General features: G+C 41.5%; 1 protein-coding gene across 1 annotated transcript in view; it reads left to right on the forward strand.

Annotated features, from left to right (window-relative positions):
• VOPP1 (VOPP1 WW domain binding protein) overlaps window positions 1–23368 on the forward strand; it is a 95774-nt gene that overhangs the window by 48164 nt on the left and 24242 nt on the right. The window contains exon 2 of the mRNA XM_024209325.3: window positions 16653–16711. Coding sequence (XP_024065093.2) covers window positions 16653–16711 — 59 coding nt within the window. The remainder of the gene's footprint in view (window positions 1–16652; window positions 16712–23368) is intronic.

Consider the following 23368-nt stretch of genomic DNA (forward strand, 5'->3'; position numbering starts at 1 on the left):
CTAGTCCAATATCCTGTCTTCTGACAGTGGCCAGTGCCAGATGCTTCAGAGGGAATGAACAGAACAGGGCAATTTATCAAGTGATAAACCTTCTGTCGACCAGTCCCAGCTTTTGGCAGTCAGATGTTTAGTGAGACCCAGATCATGGGGTTTCATCCCTGATCATCTTGGCTAATAGCTGTTGATGGACCTATCCTCCATGAACTTATCTAATTCTTTTTTAGAACGCAGTTATATTTTTGGTTTTTACAACATCCCATGGCAGTGAGTTCAACTGTGTGTGGTGTGAAGAAGTACTTCTTTGTGTTTAATAGGCAGCAGGCTAAAAACAATTTCTTTTGGTGACCCCTAATTCTTGTGTTACATGAAGGAGTAAATAATACTTCCTTGTTCACTTTCTCCACACCATTCATGATTTTATAGACCTCTGTTATAACCCCACGTAGTTGTCTTTTCTAAGATGAACAGTCCCAGTCTTTTAAATCTCTCTTCATATGGAAGCTGTTCCATACCTTCAATCATTTTTGTTGCCTTCTCTGTATTTTTTCCAATTCTAATATATCTTTTTTTGAGATGGGGCAACTAGAACTGCGCGCAGTATTCAAGATGTGGGTGTACCATGGATTTATATAGTGGCAATATCATATTTTCTGTCTTTTTACCTATCCCTTTCCTAATGGTTCCTAATATTCTGTTAACTTTTTTGACTGCCACTGCACATTGAGCAGATGTTTTAGAGAACTATCCACAATGATGCCAAGATCTCTTGGAACTAATTGAGACCTCATAATTTTGTATGTATAGTTGGGTTTATGTTATCAAATGTGCATTACTTTGCATCTATCAACATTGAATTTCATCTGCCATTTTGTCATCCAGTTTTGTGAGATCCTTTTGTAACGCTTCTCAGTCAGCTTCAGACTTAACCATTTTGAGTAATTTTCTGCAAATAGTATCATCTGCAAACTCTGCCACCTCACTTTTCCCAGATCATTTATGAGTAAGTTGATCAGCACTGGTTCCAGTAAAGATCATTTGGGGACCCTGCTATTTACCTCTCTCCACTGTGAAAACTGACCATTTATTCCTACCCTTTGTTTTCCATCTTTTAACCAGTTACTGATCCATGAGAGGACCTCCGTCTTATCCCATGACAGCTTACTTTGCTCAAGAGCTTTTGGTGAGGGACCTTGTCAAAGGCTTTCGGAAAATCGAAGTATACTATATCACTCTTGTCCACATGTTTGTTGACCCCTCCTCAAAGAATTCCAATAGATTGGTGAGACATGATTTCCCTTTACAAAAGTCATATTGGACTCTTACCCAACATATATGTGTGTGATAATTCTGTTCTTTACTACAGTTTCAACCAGATTGCCTGATACTGAAGTTAGGCTTACTGGCCTGTAATTGCCAGGATCGCCTCTGGACCCTTTTTTAAAAATTGGTGTTATGTTATCTATCTGCCAGTCATCTACAGATGCTGATTTAGCTGATCGGTTAACTACGACAGTTAGTAGTTCTGCAATTTCATATCTGAGTTCCTTCAGAACTCTTGGGTGAATACCATCTGGTCCTGGTGACTTATTACAGTTTAATTGCTCAATTTGTTCCAAAACTTTCTCTACTAACACTTCAATCTGGGATGGTTCCTAGATTTGTCACCTAAAAAGAATGGCACAAGTTCGGGAATCTCCCTCACATCCCCTGCTGTGAAAACTGATGCAAAGAATTCATTTCGCTTCTCCACAACAGTCTTGTCTTCCTTGAGTGCTCCTTTAGCATCTCGATCTTCCAGTGGCCCCACTGATTATTTGGTAGGCTTCCTGCTTCTGATGTACTTTAAAAATTGCTGTTATTTTTTGTGTCTTTTTCTAGATGCTCTTCAAATTCTTTTTTAGCCTGCCTGATTGCACTTTTACATTTGACTTGCCAGAGTTTATGCTCCTTTCTATTTTCTTCAATAGGATTTGACTTCCCGTTTTTAAAGGCTGTCTTTTTGACTCTAACCATCTCTTTTACTCTGTTGTTTAGCCATGATGTCATTTTTTGGGGGGTGTTCATGTAGTTCAAGCCTCTGTGATGGTGTATTCAAAAAGTTTCCATGCCATTTGCAGGCATTTCACTCTTGAGACTATTCCTTTTAATTTCCGTTTAACTAGCCTCTTCATTTTTGTGTAGTTCCCCTTTTTGAAGTTAAATGCTACTGTGGTGGGTTTCTCTGGTATTTCCCCCCTACAAGGATATTAAATTTAATTACATTATGGTTGCTATTACCAAGCAGTTCAGCTGTATTCACCGCTTAGGCTGGATCTTGTGCACTCTTAAGACTAAATCAGGAATTACCTCTCTCCTTGTGGATTCCAAGAAGCAGTCATTAATGGTGTCTAGAAATTTTATGTCTGCATCACATCCTGAGGTGACATGTTTCCAGTCCATTATGAACACAGATGACCCAAATTACTCCTATGGAGTTGCCCCCTGCTTACCCCAGGATTGAATTCTATCCAGGGTCCATAAATTCTACCCAGCTGTCATCCTAATTAGAGCCAGGCAGGTGTATCAGTTTTTTTCTGTTTGTGTTTGTTTCTAAACTATCGCTGCTATTTCCATCTGTTAATGTGTACAGTGTACAGGTGAAATCCTTGATACTTTCATTCCAAATGAATAATTGTCTAGCAGTTATAAGGTTTATAAATTAAACATTGCTGGCTTTATTTCATGCTTTTATCCATCCCTAGCAATCCCTCAAGGCAGGGCTCTCAATCTTTCTCAAGGGTGGACCACATATTAATGGAGAGAGTATCTCATGCACACCTCCCCTTCCCTTCACAGTTGCCTAACATCCCTCTAGGAACTACAGCAATTGCTTGCCCTGGAAAGATAATCTTACAGTGGAGAGCTCTTAGCTGTGTTCATTGCAAAGTCTTTATTCTTTCTGAAAAAAAATTAATCCCACCATCCCATCCGTTTTTCCTCACCACTTCATCTCCCAATCCCTTGCGTTCTGTTTCTCAGAAATGGAAACAAGAAGGAGATCTAACACCATGTGACCAGCCATATCTCCACCGACCACAAACAAGGGCTCTGTAGACAACTTAAGGTTCACAGATCACAGCTTGGAAATCTGTGTCCTATGCTTCCAGTGGCATTCCTTGGTAAAGACGCTTTGTAATTCGTAGGTTAGCTGCGGAGTCCTAACCCTCAGCTGGACTGCTTCCAGTATGCCCATAAGATCCATTTATTGTGGGGGTAGGGAGTAGGGAAGGGGCTTCATTTTCTAATGAAGTGATTAGTTTGCATTTGGATTTGGGGCATTACATAAGCTGAACAACATAGGAGATGTGTAATTGGTTATCTCCATTTAGAATGCCATGTTTCATACTGGACTGAATTTAGAGGAGCAAAAAGCAGGTTAGGTAAAGGCATGACTTCCATACCAACGGCATGAATGCCATGCTATGACTGGTTCTTTAAATCAGATGGATCTGTTCACAGTGGCTATGACTCCAGCATCTCTATATTAGTTTTTGGAACCTGCGGTAGATGTTTACTCTTCAGATTATGTTATGAGATGATTTCCAAAAGTATTGATAACCCATGAAAAAGAATGTTGAGATTCTTGTGTAATCATTTGACTCTAGTTGCGAGGGCTTTAAGAAAAACACCAATTTGCTAGACTTTTGAAAAATGGCAAGAGTTGGCAACACTGGTTAGTGGGTATTTATATTTGTAGATTATATCACAGTTAGTGTTTGTATCACCAGATATTTGAGACACTGAAGACATTGTATTGTTGTATTCAAACTGTTGAAAGAAAGACAGTTGAAGTTGTGATCTTGCATAGGAGCCTACTTCCTTGTCGTGAAAAATGTCTCACCATTACCAGGCATTACTACCTGCCAGAACTGATTTTTGCTATTGAATTGCCTGTATTCCTTGCTTTGGATATCCCGCCACTGAAGGGAAATACTCACTCCAAAGAAGGGCCTTTAGGTCATGCTTCCACTATTTTTGCTATGGTGCTGCTGCTGATCATCCAAATATGGGTAGGGTCAGGTTCTCATTTTGAACAAATAGCTCAGACCTGTAATATTTTTGTTCAACCTTATGTTGGCACATCTGGTCCCATGGCACGTAAATGCCCAAATGCCATTGTCGCTTCACCTGAGAACTTGAACTGACATGTTAACTAAATACAAATCTCATCAGATCAAACTATTTGCTTCTTTTTAATTGCTTGATGAATACAGTAGACTGAGCAGGGTGAATTAATGTAAATCCAATCAATGTAAATCACTGATGTTAATGATGATTTAAATCAGCAGGCAGGAAACTTTTATTTATATTGTTGATTTTAATAGCGTTTTGCATTTGTACTTCTTAGTTTCCTAAAAAAAGTTGATTCTGATAATTTGGTAACCATTAAAACATGTTGATTTGCAACTAAATTTAGCCTTTACCCTAAATTTGATGCTTCTTTTTGCTAACCAGGAGGATATGCTATATCTATGCATATTTATTTAAGCAATTATATCACTTACATTTATTCAGAATCTTCATTTTTACATTTTTATTATGTTAAAAATGGTGAATGATGCATTCCTTATTTACTAGATGATTAAATTATTACTGGCAGTTTGTATCAAGTTCTGTTTGAGTGGACATTCAAATTCAGTTAAAAATGCACAAAACCCCAGCATTTTTTATTAAATACAACTACCTTAATCAGACTAGATGATCCAGTCGTCCCTTCTGGCCTTAAACTCTATGCATAAATGTGCTGGATAAATAAGAAAAAAAAGTTTATCAAAATATGTTTTGCGTTTAAAAGTAACTGATTTTATTAAACAAATGAAGTATTATCTGTAGTTTAGTGAAATGAAGTGATTGTTACTGGTTGCAATGTCCTTCAAGTTTTTAGAACTAACTGATCTCATCTTCTCACCTCATTTTTATTCATAGATTGGAAGAGGAAGACAAGCTTTCCTGCTTTTTCTGTTCCCAGTAGGTTTCGTAACTTTGAATGAATTAGTTATTTAACTGAACTAGTTGAATAAACTGAAATGTAGAAATAGTTGCTCTGCACCTGCTGTCAACAGCTGGTTTAGCACTTTGGCCAATTCTGGTTCCAGATGCTTAGCCAGTGACTTCCACCAGTTCAGTGGTTTGACTTTCTTTAAAACATGGCAGAAAGCATGTACAGCTTAATATTCTTTTTTTTTTTTTTTTTTTACATTTAATGTAAATGATTTAACTAAATTATAATAAATTTAGGCCTTACTTAGATTGTCAAATTAAATTTGACATAGGCACATTGTGGGAACATGGAGGGCACAATATTAATGACAGTTAATGCCATTCTCCCTGCCGGGGACAGATGATAGTGAGAATGCGGCTGGGCTTACTATTCAGTGTAAGGCTGGCAGAATCTGACCATTAAAAAAGCTCCACCCTTGGATACCTTATGTAGGCAGGTAGAATAAATATCAGGCTCATAGTGCTAAAGTATCTAAACTCTCCATGAACTGACTTTCACACCTCAAAATGACTTCCATGCAATCTATTTGACCTCTCTTCTGTGTTCATATGTTTACTTGCTTAATACACATGGGGCCCACGTAATCTGATTTACAGTGAACAGACACTCATAACCATGCATAATGGGATTAAAAAATAAACTCCTTGCAAGTTCAGAAGTGGGCCTGGCACACATACCTCTTAATGAACCATATTAGGTTGTCTGTCTATTCTATCAATATTAATTGACTTAAAATAGTTTGCATGCTCTATTCCTTGTACTGGATGTATGTGATTGATGATACAATCTTTATTTTGTACTGCGAGATTTTTGCAGCCCACGGAGGTTTTTGATCCCATAATTGAAATTTTGGAATAAATATTTCAGAAACAATAGGAAAAAAGCTTCACTGGGGTAAAAGAAATATTTTGACTTTTGATAATTATTCCTGAAGAAAGACATGGGGAAAGAGTTCATTATCAGATGAAATGTCGGGAATGATAAATAATGTTGGTAGGAAGAGGACAGAGAAGAGCTGTGATTATGTAGCAGCACACAATCATGTCAGTGTCCTCTCTCCTGAGCAAATGAGAGAGAAAGCGCACATAACATGAACAGAACAAAGCCTCTTAGTTCATGGGACCATCGAAGAAATTCTCCTTCTTTTAGCCTTTGATGGGTTGTCGTAGTTTAACTAACTGATGTCTGGCACACTAGCCATTGTCATTGGCTTGCTCTCTTCCTCTGTGAGTGCGTGAGATAGAAAATCAGGCACTGAATCCATCTAGTTGTACTTGACCTTTTCTGAGATTTGGTTTAATTATTATGGAAGATGGAAAGTAACTCTTGAAGGCTTAAATGCTTAGTGGAAAAAAAAGGGGGCCATTTTTATTCTTGGGGTGGGAAAATGAAGGAGCAAAATCTGCCTAGGAAACATGTAGCCAAACATTTCAGTTTAAACCTTTTTAACAAAGGAACTGAATGTTGGAGTTGTTCAGACAAGAATGGGAAGAACTTGAATTTAAACTCTGATGTGAATGATGCAACCTTCAATATGTGAGTACCTCACACCTCAGGGTCAGTGCAGGAGGTGGAACAAGTCTCAGGCAAATCCTTTCAGTGCAGTTCCTGGAGGACAGCGAGCGAGGTTTGTACTCTCTGTACTTGAAAGTGGCACTGGCCACACTGGACCATGTTTATTATTTTTCTTTTCATCACACTGGTGATGGCAGTGATGTAGACAATCCTGCCTCACTTCATTACCTGCAGGGAGGTAAAATGAGTTCAGCATCATACAAAGCAAGGAATCTTGTTCCTGAAAGGGATAATATCCATTTTAAAGACACTGTGGGAGGGATTCATGAATAGCTTAAATTTTGGTATGTTTTTACTTCTTCCCTTACATTTATCCTCCCTTTTTATGGGGTTGTTTTATAAGGTGGGCCCTGAATTACCCTGCCATTATTCTTCCATGCACATATGAAAGGAAGTGGAATAATCATGGAGGTTACACTCAATATTATTGGGTAAAGCACCTGTTTACACGTCAGCATTCCGCCTTTAGGTCTCTGCACCTTTGTTTTCGGTGGAGGCAACTGGGATCTCTGATGTTCTGTGTGTAGCATGTTGCTCCTATAAAAGCTTTTCTTACAGCTCTGCCATGTTGGGAGGATGCAGCAGGTGACAGTTAAAAAGAGCACAGAGATGGCTGCTAGGCTGAGTCCAACACTTATCTGAACTGCCAAAGACTCTGTGAAAGATGAGAGTCCCCCCGTACCTTGACCTGCTTACTCTGTGTGTGCGTGCGCGCGCATGTGTGTGTGTTTTGCTTAACCCCTAATGAGACTGTTAGTAAGCTCTGTCTAATGAATGAACCCAGTATATGGTGAATCTGCAAACCAACTACCTTTTTGCATTGGTCTAGCAGAGAAATTTCCACTTGTTCATCACAGTCCAGTTTTTCTCATTTCCTTCTCCCTTAGTACACCCAATGGCCACACACAATGGTTACCTTCCCTCTGGCAAGGATATTTGGCTGTGGCTCTGTTCAGAGACTATCTGTGCTGCTGTGTATTTTAGCCAGAACTAGACTTTGGAGTAACATGATGTGCTTCCTTCTTCTCCAGCAGTTGGGCCCCTGCTAGCCAGCGAGATTGAGACCTAAATTGGATACCCCAATGTGCACAGTGTTGTGTTGTCATTAGACCATCTGTGTGGATCTTGTTCAGCTTTACTACACAACAAAGTAAAACATCAGGCAAGAGGGTGGTGCAATTATTTTGTTGTCCTTGAAAGTCCTTGTTAATATCTTGTTTAATCTTCCACACTTTGGCCATAGAAGCCTGTGTGTAAGCACCATTTGATATGGATTGTGCATTGAGAAACCACTGACAGGATTTACCTCATAAAATGGATTTTTCAAGTGCCTTTTTCAGCTTGCAAGGTTATAAGGTCTTTGTATGCATGGTCAGTCCTACCGAGAAGGTCAGAAAAAAGAGGTGCACTGATATCCACACAAAGTGCTGTCAAGTTCAATGGACCATAGCAAATTATGTCTGATGAATAAGATGAAAACCAAGGTCCGGGCCACTTCTGTTCACTAAGGATCCTATGGCGCTTTCACAACTAGTTGGTTCAATGTCCTCATGTCCTGACCAGATTCTAAGTAGGCTGACTATATTTCACATACCTAAACTTTCCTCTGTAGTTTCAATGAGATACAGTATTATCATTCTGGTTTCAAACAGATCAAACATTATTATTCTCTTCCTATCCTAAAATGGTTTGTGGTATTGCTATGCCCTGGTAAACCACTTTCATGTTCTCTCCCAGAGGTGGCTGCCTTTGAGAACAGAATGAAGCAATTACTATAAATATGTGGTTTATAAAATGCTTTGAGACCCTTCAAAAAGTTGTTTGTAAATATAACTTTCCTGACTGGATGCAATACTATGAAATATGCAGTATGCAATACTATGCAGTATGCAATACTAAGCCAGTTTCACCAACATTAGAATGGAGAGAGACAGTTTTCTTTGTCACATTCTAACACATAAATATTATCCAAGTTTATTTTTCTGCTTTATGTTTTAACCAATAGTTCTGTTGATACTTACAGAATGTTCATATTTCCTGAAGCTTGGCCAAATTCAGATAATACCTGTTTGTTGTCTCTGGGCTGCTGGGTTTCTATAAATACAGAAATTCAGTCATCATCTCTAGGACTATTGATTTAAAATTCAACAATAGGTAACAAATAAATGGCCTTTTCCATTTACTGTTGAACCTACAGAATCCTTAATGCATTTCTCCGTCAACCCATTCATAATACCAACCTATTGGCAGAAAAGGCTTTTTGCGTCCTTGTGCCACTGTCCAGGGTCCTGAGAGCACAATTCACCACTATCTGGAGGGTCTCTTTGTTTCAGTTGAATGAAAGGCACTGCATTTAATTGGGTTGAAACTGAAAATTGTCTAAGATCACATTGCAGCATGTGTCAGGTTCTGCTTTTGACAGATATGAAGGCAACAGCCTGGCACAATGGGGTGCTGCTCATCCCTCTGAGAAATAGCAGAGGGTGTCACTGATCTCTCTCAAGCCTTCTATCCACTTGCAGGCTAATGGTGGATAGTCTTCCCTGTGACAGACATGTTTGATGTAAACCAAAGCAGCAGCAATCTGAGCCTCTCCAGCACTCCTACTACCTCTGTTTGTTAGGTTTGGGGATCCCTGTGTGAGACAATTGTCCTCTTGTTCATTCATACAGTTTGGAAAATGTGGATATCTTTTTCTGGAACAGTGAAGAAGAGATTCTATTCAATTAAAATTATATTGCTCTAGGATTGAAATGCATTCACAATTAGTGCATAATGGCAAAGAAATCAGTGATGTATCCTCTTAAAATGAAATTGCATTTAAAGGCTGTTGTATTCTTAAAGGCTAAGAGATTTTAATGTAATGTAATGCTTTCTGATGCTATCTAATGCTAATTCACATTCGTTCCAAATACAAATATGATGATTAATGTCAGTACTGTGAGCGCCAAAGGAATTACTAAATACTAGCTGCTTGTGGTAAAATTGTATTGTTGCCAAACATGGATTAATGAAGTTAAGGTAGGGAATCTGCTTCTGTTGTGAATCTTGTGTGAATAATATCCTCATCTGTCTAAGAGAAGAGCCAAAGAGAATGGCAAGAAACAGCAAGGTCTGTAATATAAAGTGTAAAAAGACCTGAGTCATGCAATGTCTAATATTGGAGCTTGGTGGATTCAGCTGTATCTAAGGGACAGTGTCTCTTCATAGAACTATTATTCCTATTAGAATGAGAGGAAGAGACTAATCAGAAGATCAGAGTGTCTGTGACCTGGGATAGAGCTGGTATGCAAGGTTTTTTAGTATCTTCATCCACTTGTTAAAAAGTGAGTATAAAAAACCCCAGAGGTGTTTTAGTGTACCCTTACCATTGTGTACATGAAAGGAACACCTGCTGCAGTCACCAATCATTTGTTTGATGAGCTCAGTAGCTGGGAAGCTTCAAGTTTGATCACCTTTGCCCTCATTTGTCAGAGCCACTAGCTAGGAAATAAGGATGAATTTCGCCAATTCAAACAAAGCTAAATGAAACCACACTTCCTAGCAGGTTGGTTTCACCCCATACTGATACTGAACAGTGCAGCCCTGATATCGGGAAATCCATTAATCTGACAGGGGGGATTCAGCTCCTCTCCTGGTCTGTGGAAGAGCAATAACACCAGGCACATTTTCTAGTCTACATACCTGATTCTTCCAGCCATCTGCATGCAGAATTCCCACTGATTTCGACAATCCATTTCTAGGAAACAGCTTGTGCTTCGGAATGCTTTCAGCTCTTGTTTAGGGTTCTGAGTGAAGGGGGTTCTGGTCACTGATTTGATTTAAAGGTCAGATTCCTGCAGTACAGTGATTCCCAGCCACTGACATCTCTACCAGTATTGGTTCTTTAGCCTGTAGCAGTTGGCTCTCACCACTTGGGCCACATTCTAGAGTTCAGGTCCCCGATGCAGAAGAAATTTCTGCTGCCCTAACAGAGAAAACTGCAGCAAACCCATGAAAGTGACTTCTGTGAAAGGTCTCTTTATGGAATCATGTATAATGGGGGCAGGAGGAGTTGACCCTTGGATCAAGTATGGAACCACCTGGTTGGTACACAGCATGTGGAAAAGCAGCACACCTTCTCTGCTGTGCCTTCTGTCCCCACCTCCTCCACCTCCAGCAAACACGCACACTCAGCAATAGCCAGCCATGGCCTGACTGCCTGGGTGTCCTTGTCCTGAACATATGTTGGATTGAGTATTCCTTCCCTAAGCCACACTGGGCATTGCTCAATTATTCAGGCCTTTAATGAGAAGATTCTGTTCTGGGCTTCTGATGTGCTTTTATTGCCCACTTTCCATTCAGCTGTGGAAGCTTTAATCTTCAGCAGAGTCTGAGGCTTTGAGAATGGGCTTTGGAACAGCCCAGATTCTATTGCAGTTTAGTGTATGCCCAGCTGAATGGGAGTTGGTAGGCACTGATTGATACAGTTGCTACAAAATGCTAGGAACCATTTATGTAATTGTTAATGTGGCACGTCACATGGCTAAATTCCCACTTGTGCTCAGTATTCACCTTTCTAAGTCCTCATGATTATGTGTGTAGAGAAAAATTGTATTGCTGCTGCCTGCATTTTGTCTGACTAAAAAGAAGGAGCCAGATCCTCTGTTGATGAAAATCAATGTAGGTCCACTGATTTAGCAATCAGTAGAGCTTTGCCAGATTACATCAGATGAGGATCTGGATTGGAACAGACTTTACAAACTCAAAGACTTAATGTACCTTCAGATAAAAAACAATCCCTTGCTTCCACCCACAAAAGATTTCTTTGTTCGCCGTTTCCCTCAAAAAAATTAATTGTATCTTTATTTGAAAGTGTGATACCGATGGTGAACTTCTTGGTAGTCCTTCTTTTTCCCTCCAGTCCCATAAAAGCACTATGAGTGAACGTGTTGCATTATCCTTTGTGCCCAGTCTTGAGCATTGTTCAGACTGACCTGGTATCTTTGAATTCACTGGTGAATCTGAAGATAAAGATGTATGGTGTGGAGGAGGATCGTGCTGTAGTATTTCTGTAAATCTTGCATGCTGTAACTAATGATCCGCAGAATAGCTTCAGACATTTAACAAGCAGACTGCCTGCTCTCTGGTGGCATTAAAAAGAGTTAGTATTTTAGCAACTTCTTTTTTTCCCTATTGTTCTTAGTCGTGGAGTCATTTGAAGAAAACTGCTTCAGTCAGTGATAGAAAGCACATTTCCTTTCTATAGAGGAAACCTAAATGAGTTCAGTGATTTTAGGAAAGCCCAGCTTGCAGTTTGTGTCATTACCCCCTGTTAAAGAAAACAGTCAGTAGCAATATGTCAGAGAAGCAGATATATGATGTCTCATCTATGATTTTTCATTTTTTCTAAATATCACAGTGTTGAGAAATGGTTCATGCAATCTGGCTAATATAGAGGCCATTAATTCTTTGGAATTGACCTATACTCACCAATTAAGCCTGCATCATTCATTAAAAAAATGCACACACTTCTATATTTATTTACATTTCATGATAGTGTGGCCAAATTGATAAAGGACATAGGATAAACTATTTTACAGCCAAAATGGAGAGAAATTTTCCATCATAAAAGTTAAAACACCAGCAGGGTCATAAGCAAGATTGGTTTTACATCGCAGGTCTCGTTGTCTGTCTTGCCGTGGGCGAGTAGCTTTTTCAAGACCTAAACGAACACAAGTTCTTTTGGACAAGGACTTTGTCAACGCCTAGCACAATGGAGCACCAGTCTTGATTTTGGTATCTCTTGGTACTGTGGTAATATCCGTATTTAATAATAATAGTTCAATCACAATGACTTTCCTTGACTGAATTCATCCTGAGGAGAGAGGTGCTGTTATCTACCAGTTGTTGAGGGCTGTTTCATTATTGGTTTATTTGTTATTTGTAATGCCATAGTGCCTAGGGACCAGGATTCCATTGTGCTAGGTGCTGTACAGACACAGGACAAAGAGACAGTTCCTGCCCAAAAGAGCTTGTGTGGGCATTCCATACACCATTGTTCTTCCCCTTCTCCCCTGTTGCAGTGCAGCCCAGCAGTAGTCGCGACATGCAGCAGGGAGACATTGAATGGCAGTAGTTGTCAAGTTGTTCCCCCCACCCTTTAAATTTCAGAGAAGCTTCACGTCCAGCAGGGAATAACCTACTTCTCCAGCTCTCTTGAACTACAGGGCTACCTAGCTGCCAAGTTTTGTGCCATCCAGCTTGTGACATTTTATTTGTTTAACGAAACAATTTGCATAGTTGCATATAACCATAAACGTAAGATTACGGTCAACAGGCCCTGTCCTGAGCAGTGGTGAGGATCGGGCAGGGCATGGAGCTGAACAGAATTTGACAGCTGTGGTGGGAGTGGATAGGTGTGTGGGTCTTCAGGGGTATCGGAGGCCATAATTGGACACGGTGGAGTGCATGGAAAGCTGGAGGTAGCTGGGTGGAAGGCTGTTGGGATTTTTAGCGCTGAGGGGCACATAGGTGTTGGGGCTCCTGGAGATGATAATGGTTTCACAGGGTTCCTGGAAGTAAAGGGTACTGGGTTGCAGGGGCCTTCTAAGTGGCAGGGGCTTGGTGTGCTCCAGGGGGCTAGAGGGCTGATGGGAGCAGGGCATTAGGGGTGAGGCTGGGGGTTTGTGCTTGTGAAGCCTGGAGCAGGTGGCTGCAGGGGGAAGAGGCATGGGCATTTGAGGCCAGACCGAGGCCCCCTCACCTTTTATTGCTGCCCCTGCCATCTTCTCCTTCCAGCTTCCCGTCCCTGGCCCTGATCCAGCAAGAAGAGGTGTTTGGTGCCACAGTGGCCTCAAGTGGCCAGAAAAGGAGAAACTGGAATTAAAGACCTGCTGCCTTCCTGCTACTGAGCCAGGTGTGTGAGATTCAGGCTGGACTGCAGGAATGCATGACGGGGCTGCAATAGAGCTAGTGCTCACAAATTGATTATGAGTCACAGGGTTTTGGAGCCTGCAGGGAGAGCTCTGGCAATGATATAAGAAGCTCCTTTTTGCAATTTTTTTCAAGGCTGGGCATGCGGGCAGAGCTGTGAGACCCTCGGGGCTAAGGACACGAGACTTGCTCAGCCACTGAGGCCTGCCTGCCTCTATGCATTGGCCTTGGGAGAGGGAAGGTTGGGGTAGTAGGAGGCAGGGGAAGGGGGAAATGGGAAAACGTTGCTGCTGGGCCTGCGTTCAGTTGCTGCCTCCTGTTGTCCCAGAGCTGCTCCTGTGCCTGGTACCAGCAGCAGCACTTCCCCGGCGCTGCTGGCAGTGGAGAAGCCCCTGGGCAACAGGCAGGAAGAAAAATTCAAATACAAAATAATTTATTTTGGCTATTTAATTTGGACAATTAATTATGAGATTTATTTTATGTAAATAATGTAGTGTAATCACTGGATAATCGATATGGTTATGTCATTTTCGAAATGATAGGAAGAAAGGAGAATGATTTAAAATTATTTTTGATTTGCTTTGAATGTGAGTGACTTGATGATTTTTTAAATAACAATATGTAAAGGTTATAAATATCATTGCAACACTGAGCTATCGAACGCGCTGCTAGGGCTGGAGGGTTTCAGCAATGAGTAAGGTGGTTGATGCTGAAAAGACAGCCTCGCAGGCCTTTGCAGCTCACATACATTTTTATTGTAAAATAATTGGGGAAACTGGATGCTTAGGGGAGTTTTGTGTTTCTTGGACGTTCATTGTTCATTTTCCAGCTCCATTTTATAGCCCCCTGGGCAGAGTATTTCAAAATAATGTCATGATCCTTTGTCTGATATATGAAGATGCAGCTGCCTGTGAAGGAGGTCAGAGAGAATGCAGGGTGACTAGGATCAGGGAGGAAGGAAGAGGAGGAGAAGATGGGAAACTAGGAGAGGAGAGAGTCAAGACAGTCATAGGAAATGAATGGCCATTTCCCTCTCTCAAGGATGAGAAGAGGGTCAGTGGAGTCTGATCTGGGAAGGGTTAGTAAGAGGATTTTTTGAGTGCACCCCAAACTTAACTGACTCATTTTACACAAAGTGTGTATGTGTGTGTGGGCAGGTGGATCTTTAGCTCTCCTGCTGCAGGAATGGAGCCCAGCTGCATGTTGTTTTCAATCTTAGCATCAGTCTGAGGAGGAAAATGGGGTCAGTTTCAGAAGGAAAAGAGGCTTACTTTGTTTTTAAGTTGAAAGCTGTGGTCCTTCTCAGGGTCGGTGCAAGGAAGTTTCGTGCCCTAGGCGAAACTTCCACCTTGCGCCCCCCTCCCCCCCCCCCGCCCCCCGGCCGCCCCCCCCCCCCCCCCCCCGCCCTGAGGCGCCCCCCCTCCGGGGAGCCGTGCGGCAGCTCCCCACCCCAGCTCACCTCTGCTCCGCCTCCTCCCCGCGCACACCGCCCCCGCTCTAATTCTCCTCCCCTCCCAGGCTTGCGGCGCCAAACAGCTGATTGGCGCTGCAAGCCTGGGAGGCGGGAGAAGTGGAGCGGCGAGGGGAAGGGGCGTAGGAACACTGTAAAAAAAAAAAAAAACTGGGGGCACCACTTTTTGGCGCCCCCAAATCTTGGCGCCCTAGGCAACCGCCTAGTTTGCCTAAATGGTAGCACCGGCCCTGGTCCTTCTTACAGGGCCCAAAGCCTATTGGTGGCTGACATGAGCCCTAGCACCTTATCAGTGATTATGTGAGACAAGGGTCTTTTCTTCCAGTCTTAACTGTTTAATATATAGTAAATGGTCTTCTTGGGCAATAATTGCTCTGTGTTTGAATCCACGCATGAGATGCTTAATAAAGGGCTTACAGCCTCTCTCATTCATGAATAGTGAGAGTCAGGAATCTAAAAGCACTTTCTCTCTCTTGCCCAGATGTATTCTGTGTTCCTGGAATTCAAAGAGGCTGATAATCTTAGATGAGCTCTTATTTAAAGATGAGCTGCAGAGTTAAAATAAAGGGTGAGTTAAGTCCTACGGACATGATAAATGCCCTCAAAACTAGGCCGTGAGGGGCTTTCCACAGAGAGAGAAGTTTGAACTAACTTTTAAAAAAAACCCAACAAAACATTCCCTAGGTAAAATCCTCTTGGTGTGTGGAAGATATCAAAGAACGTATCATTTGTGTGACAACAAAAAAACATAGTTTGCAATAAAACTTCTGGAAATGTATCTATAATAATTCATTCTGACGTTATGGATGCCAGTGAAGTATATAGAAATATTTTGTGCCTTATATATGCAACCTTGTACTTGACATCTCTGTGTTTTCCTTTCCAAGCATCATCATCATCATTATTATTATTTAGTTGTTTGTGTTCTGGTAATGTCCACAATGATAGGCATTGCCTCACACACAGAAAAAAATTCCTGCCCCCATCCTCTAAAAGGGATATACTAAGTGCACATGAAAGAGAATATTGTTACTAGATTGCAGAGAGCGGTCTCCTTTCCTAGATACTTTACCATGCACCTTGAAACATTTACTGATTTTATTTTTGTTGTAGAGAAATAAGAAAATATCCCAACACTGTTTGATGCCTTTACTCCTTTCCTAGCTCTATTCCATCTGCATAGAGATTACATAAAGATTATCACTTCTCTGCTATAAACTAATGACTAATTAAATGTGTGGTCATATGACTGGGGTAGCCAATTTCAATTGAGGATGCTTTAGAATTGTTTCATAGGTGACCTGTGATACTGACTGGCTCTTAACTTCCCTTTATCTTTGGGGTTTTTGTGAAGCCCTAAAATTCTGCACAGAGCTAAGATCAGACAGATAGAGCCCCGTGTCTGTCTGGAGCTCCACTGACCTCCGTGGGCATCTCCATGCAGAGTCCGGGGCCTAAAGGTGCATATTACAGTTCAAGATGTCTGATTTCACAATAGTAGTATTTATTAAGATTGTGAAATCTTTGGGATCAGAGACCTTTTTCTTGTCTGACTATATAATATTTATTTGATGCCTGTATTTATAATAAATTATGATTGTCCTAAATTAATAATAACACCAAGATGATGTTGTTTTTCTTTCTTTCCAGTGTACAGAGGCCAAAAAGCATTGCTGGTACTTTGAAGGGTTGTATCCTACATATTATATGTAAGTAGTCATCATTTTCTTCTATATGTGTTTAGTTGCTCAGATTTCACTCCCTTGATTCTTGTGATGGCATCGTTTCACTAGTTCTCCAGTTATCCTAGAGTCTTCCAGAACAGAGAAGAAGGTTCTCAAGTAAAAAAGCAAAGGGGGGGGGGAGGGGAATAATTAAAACAAAACAAATCTAAACTTTCACATCTTTTTTATAGCATAACAGAAGCAAAAAAGTAAAAAGAAGAGCACAAGTACATTTCTCCCACTTTTCAGGCCACCTTTAAGCTGAGAGAAGAATAAAGGAGTTTATAAACAGGTCTGCCATCAGAATGTTACAAGGAAAGGTGGCCAGTGCCTTATGAGGCAATGATCATATCTTTTTGTTTTGAACAAGGAGCAAGTTACTGGGCAGGATACCAAGCAGGCTTTGAAAATAAATTTATCTCTGTGGTATTACTGTTTGTTTAGTCAAGGGAGCTGAGGTTATTTGTTACCCAGAGTGTAGCTGCGTTGTTAGTGGGTGGCATCCAAGTTTACATCAAGTTCAGCCATAAACTAGTCCTGAGACGTTCACTGTTTTCTAGATTGGAAAGTGCCTGTGAAGATGGCCACCTGCATTACCAACCTGTTCGTTTCAGGAGAGATTTGTTTTTAGGATTGAATGTTTCATGCCTTTGTATAGGGTTTTTGCTATCCATGTACCAGGTGAAATTATCAGAAAGACGAATGGGTACTTGCATCCTGGATATGGTTATATAATAACATGGGGAGCAAGGATGTAAGTACCCAGATTATTATTATTATTTGTATTACAGTACTGAGTACAGATCCAGCCGAGACCAGGGCCCATTGTATTAGGCACTGCGGAGATACATAGTAAGAGATGGTCCCAAACCTGGATGATGATGGTGATGACACCTAGGTTTTAGCTAGTGCTTTTCATCCAGAGATCTTGAAGCACTTTACACAGGGGGTCCCTATCATTATCCCCATTTTACATATGAGGAAACTGAAGGAAGTGAAGTGACTTGCCCAAAGTCACACAGCAGCTCAGTGGCAGAGCTGGGAACAGAATCTAGGTCTCATGATTCTCAGTCTAGGCTCCTATCCACAGAATCACTCTGCATCTTCAGAACCTTCCTTTTCATAAGTCTAAAATTTGATTGGAGCCACTACCAACAACACCATTTTTGCTAACATGGCCTCAGTGCTCAGTTCATATACAGCCTCCATCAATTTTGTTCAGCCTGCTTCCACCCCACAGGTGGTTGGATTGCCTGTTTTGCCCCTGTCGGTCTTTGCCTTTAGGCGGGTGAACACAGGCTGCTAGCAGCAGTGGAGAAGAGGATGAGAGTGCTACAGCAAACTATGGTATCTCTGAACAGAAAGGGAGCTTAAACACATGCTTATCGTTAAGTACCATTGAAGTCAATGGGATGTAGACACATGCTTAAGCGCTTTCTTGAATTGCAGCCTATACTTGCAAAACTCAGTTCTTTGACTTAGCACCAAGTGGGTGGGAAGGATGGGTGGGTGCGGAAACATTCCTAAAGATTTGGGGGAAGGAAGATGATCTGCTGGATTCTATCATTTGGATTTTATAACTTTGTTGGGCACTTGCATACTATCGTAATGAATGTGGGATAGATGGATAGGTAGAAGCAATAGGTGAAACGTTCCCTAAGCAAACTCGTCCTTGCTTATTATGAGGGACTTGGGATAAAAGTAGTCATTATGCTGCATAAGAACAAGCCTTCCTTCTATTCTCCACCCCCACTTCATCTGCCCGAAACAGAAGAAAAACACTACAGACAAGAGCAGCCAGGAAGGCAGGCAAGAAGCAAAGCTCCCTGAAGTAACACGCAATATTTTACATACATGTTAATCATCCGTGATCTAAAATACTAACTGGTATATGATGTGTTTGTCAGGATATGACTGTCTTTCTAGGTGACAAAATGTTGAGAATTACTCATAAGCTGTTGGCCAGAATAGATGGGTTAATTTAAATAATTTAATTTTCTTTCCATCCTCATAACAACAGGAGTTTAGTTCCACCTACATTTAATTTTTTTGCAGCAATATGGGAAAGAATCTGAGATGTTATGAAAATTCCAGTGTACCTTAACATTCAAGAGCACATTATTCACCATCACACCAGGGTTCCACTTATGTTTCTGCTCACACACAATCATAGCAGACTGCTGTTTTCCTTGTTAACATGAGGTTCTATCTGCTCTCATCTTTGGTGTTGGCTCAGTCTGTTTATACTCCAGGTAAATTCAACATGAACTGGTGAAAGCCTCAGTTACATACACAGACCAAACCAGCGACTGACTATTTGCAATAACGAAACTGACAGATCTCCCAAGTACACGGATGCTTCCTAATGATTTTTCTTGAGGCAACCAGCTTACCAGCACCTTGTGTGCTAAGATTGATTATTCTGTGGGGAAACAATGTATTTATTTTCTAATCCATCAGTGACATTAATTGGAGTTGTAGACACCTCACTACCCCCAACATTGAAATGGACACAGCTCATACATTATGCTGAGAATTGTGAGAGAGACTGTTCCATTTGTAGGAGTTTTTTTTTTTAATTGTTAACAGACCTACTCAATTGTTGGGATTCTTCACATGTCCCTGTGGTGGGAGACTGCTGGACACTGTGCCATTTAACCAGATGATGATGGATCATGTTGATCATGGTGGTGCCCGAGGACCAGCCAAGAGTGGGACCCTCCTTGTGCAAAGCACTGTACAAACACAGCGTAGTAGACAGTTCCTGCTCTGAAGAATTTATAATCTGAATAGACAAGATAGATGCAGCGTAAGGCAAAGGGATAAAACACACCAGCAGAACAAACAATATGATGGCGGCAAGTATCATCTTAGTTCCACAGTTTTTTGGGGTGGGAGGTGGAGGGGCATGATTCAAGCGGGGGAGGGGGGATTACCTAACTAAACAGAGAGGGAAAAGTGAAAGGAGAGGGAAGGTTGAAGGGAAGTGGGTGATGGGGATGGGGCAGGTATGGAGAGAAGCCGTGATGAAGAAACAGAGAGTTGGAGCAAACAGCCAATCAGCACAGGGCAGACAGCATCTACTCAAAACTGCAGAAAATTATGTGATATCATTGGGGTCTGAAGGTCACTGCTTTGGCTGCTTCTGTAACTGTTCCTACTGGCTGGGATCCATGGCTGGCTCCTTGCTGCAGTTTTTCCCCAAGACCACTTGACTAGGGGAGGGGAGGCACCATATAAGTCCTAGTGCCCCCTGAGGGGGGGGGTCTCCTCTACACAGTTTTAGGTCACAGGACTGTGGGGGAAGAGGGAGTGGCCACAGCTGGGCTCTATTTTATTCTTTCGCCCCCAGTGCAGCAGTCCTTAAGAAAAGAACTTGATAGGCAAGCTCAGGTACATAATAAATTTAATTACATTTTATTCCAAATGATCTAACAGGACTGGCTTTTCCCGCCGACATAACTACCACCTCTCGCGGAGGCAGGAGTTATTAAGCCGACGGGAGAGCTCTCTCCTGTCGGCTTAGAGTGTCCCCACCACAAGTGCTGTAGTGTAGATGTAGCCTTAGGAACTGGAATGAAGTCATCATTTTATTTCAGATGAGACAGCAAACACTTATGAGACAAGAACAACTTTCAGTCCCTAATGAGCGGTGCGGGATTGGAACTGGTGGCCCAAAGGTGAAATGTACTGCATCCTAAGAGTACTGCACATCTGAAGGACATTGCCATTGGAAAAAATGGCACGGGAAGAGATCTCACACAAGAGCCAGTAGTTGTTTGGCAAGATAGATACAAGCTTTGTAGTACACCTCTACCCCGATATAACGCTGTCCTCGGGAGCCAAAAAATCTTACCATGTTATAGGTGAAACCGCGTTATATCTAATTTGCTTTGATCCGCCGGAGCACGCAGCCATGGCCCCCCGGAGTGCTGCTTTACCGCGTTGTATCCGAATTCGTGTTATATCGGGTCGCGTTATATCGGGGTAGAGGTGTGCATATCCATTGTGTGCAGGAAGATTTGTAAATTACACTACAGAAAGGAAGATGCTCAGATTGCCCTGTCCATACAGGTGTCCTTTGCCATTGCCAGCTGGGAACATAAAGAGGTTTCCTTCCTTAGTGAGAAAGGCCTTCATGTTGTTACAGCTTGCAGAAAAGTTAATGGTAAAGTGCAGCTAACAATACAGCAAGCTTCAACCACTGTAGGGGAATCTGGATTATGTTTTGATTATGGCTATTGAAAGGGGAAACAAGGATTTGGCTTGTGGGGAACTTTCAATAGATTGAGACAGAACAGCTGGTCGTTAAGCAGACATTATTTGCTATAACAGGAGATGCAAAGGAGCAAGTTAACAGTGACCTGCAAAAGAAAAGAATTGGGTTTGTTCCCTGTTTTGTTGCTTTATGATGTCTAGAAATGGCCTCTCTCTGTTAAAATTGTTGAATTATCTGCTGGTTTTTTACATTAGAAATTCATCTTTTGTCTATTGTTTCGAAACTATTGGTGGCTGGAGACCTGGCAGAATGATGACATGGAAGGATGAAAACCTGATTAATTGAGAGAGGAAGTGATTTTTATTCAGATTAAATGTGTTTTATCTATCTCAGATGCCTGAGAAACACTTGGGCGGGGGGAAAGTGTTGTTAAAGATTTCAGTTCAGAGATGAGAAGAGTCACAGCCAAACATCCCTGAGACCTCCAACAAGTTGTTCAGCCAAATCAGGGAAGAGCAGATATATTTTTATTGTGAAATAAGCAGGAAACAAAAATACTCCCTCCCCCCGCCTCGAAAAGAAATTCCCAATTAAAGAAACCCCAAAGCAATAAATCTTTTCTTTTTAAAAACTCCAATCAAAACTTAAAAAACAAAAAACAATATTCAGGCCTTCTTTGTACACCATGAAGGGGATGGCTGTTGAACTGCTGACCTTAAAAAAAAAAAAAAAAAAAAAAAAAAGCACTCAACATTTTAGCCCTCCCTTCAAACCATTAGCCTCGCTGCTGCTTATCTTCCTGAGTCATATGCCAGGAAGGCCAATCCATTATTTTGCTACCACTTGAGTAAGGTTCTTATGTGGCTCACTGGTAATCAAAAATGCATTGACCTTTGGATTCCAATTCTGCCCCTTTGGAGATATGCATAAGTATCCCCGACGCTGTTTAAGAGCTAGATTGTGACTGTGTCCATAGGAATGTATGGGGAGGGGGGAGGGCGGGGACTGTACAAGGAACCTTAGCCCAGCCTTAACCCAGACATACCTACAGCCTAGACAGAGAGATGAGTTGTTCTGAACATTTCTCTTATCTGAACAGAAAGTGAGATCTGGACGCAGAACATATTTATAATATGCCAGTTAATATTTTAGATCACAAAAGACTGACGCACACGTCAAATGTTCTGTGTCAAATGGTGCTTTTATCTGTACTATTTTTTCTCCTGTTGCTGACAAATGAAGTGGGGGTGGAGGGTAGGTGGAAGGGTGTTTGCTTTTTACTTACTTGGAATAGTGTGAAGGTGATGATCCCAGGTCTGTCTTTCATTACAAGCAAGAGTATGTTGTAGGTAGGTCAGACATATCTTATCTTTCCCTCTTACAATCACTGCCATCATATCAGAGCACCTAGTGAAATGATCTAATCCCAGTCACCGAATCCAGCAGATCCTTTCTGAGCATCTCATTTCTTCTCCAGAGTTGATAGTTTATGTTCTATAAAGCAGCACAAACATTTTGAGAAGGAAGTGGCATAGGGTGTGCTCCTACACTCGTTGAAGTAAATGAATGGACTGCCACTGATGTCAGTAGCCATTGGATCAGGCCCATGGTTGGGGCAATGTTTGGATGGGAGGGAGGAAAGAAGCAAAGAGCAGTGGGACATCAAATCTATCCTTCTATGCTGCAGTGGGATCCAGTAGTGCATATTTCTGTGCCTTTGCAGAATCCCAGTGAGGTAAAAATTACTGCTTTCTTTTAATTTTCTTTTTACCAGTGGCTTGCTAAATTTCCCCAGAATTACACAGTAAAACACTGAAGATAGCATATGAAACATTATACTAATCCTACACAGGTTATAAAGAAGTACAGTAACTCCTCGCTTAACGTTGTAGTTATGTTCCTGAAAAATGCGACTTTAAGCGAAACGATGTTAAGCGAATCCAATTTCCCCATAAGAATTAATGTAAATGGAGGGTTCAGGTTCCAGGGAAATTTTTTCATCAGACAAAAAACTATAGTATAAGTTTTAAACAAACAATTTAATACTGTACACAGCAATGATGATTATGAAGCTTGGTGAGGTGGTGAAGTCAGAGGGTGGAAGAGGGTAGGATATTTCCCAGGGAACGCCTTACTGCTAAATAATGAACTAGCACTCGGCTGAGCCCTCAAGGGCTAACACGTTGTTAATGTAGCCTCACACTCTACAAGGCAGCACAAATTGAGGGAGGGGAGACAGCATGGCAGACAGATACAGAGACACACACCCTGTGTGTGTGTGAGAGAGAGAGAGAGATGAGCATTGCCCCTTTAAGCATGATGACCCCACTCTAAGTACATTGCCTTTAAAAAGATCAGGAAGTTGAGACAGCAGCTGCGGCTCTCTCTCCGTCCTGAGCCCTGTCCTATCCCCATCCTGCTCT

This window comes from Terrapene carolina, unplaced genomic scaffold (assembly GCF_002925995.2).
Source record: "Terrapene carolina triunguis isolate 2854851 unplaced genomic scaffold, T_m_triunguis-2.0 Scaffold180, whole genome shotgun sequence".
NCBI lineage: Eukaryota > Metazoa > Chordata > Testudines > Emydidae > Terrapene > Terrapene triunguis.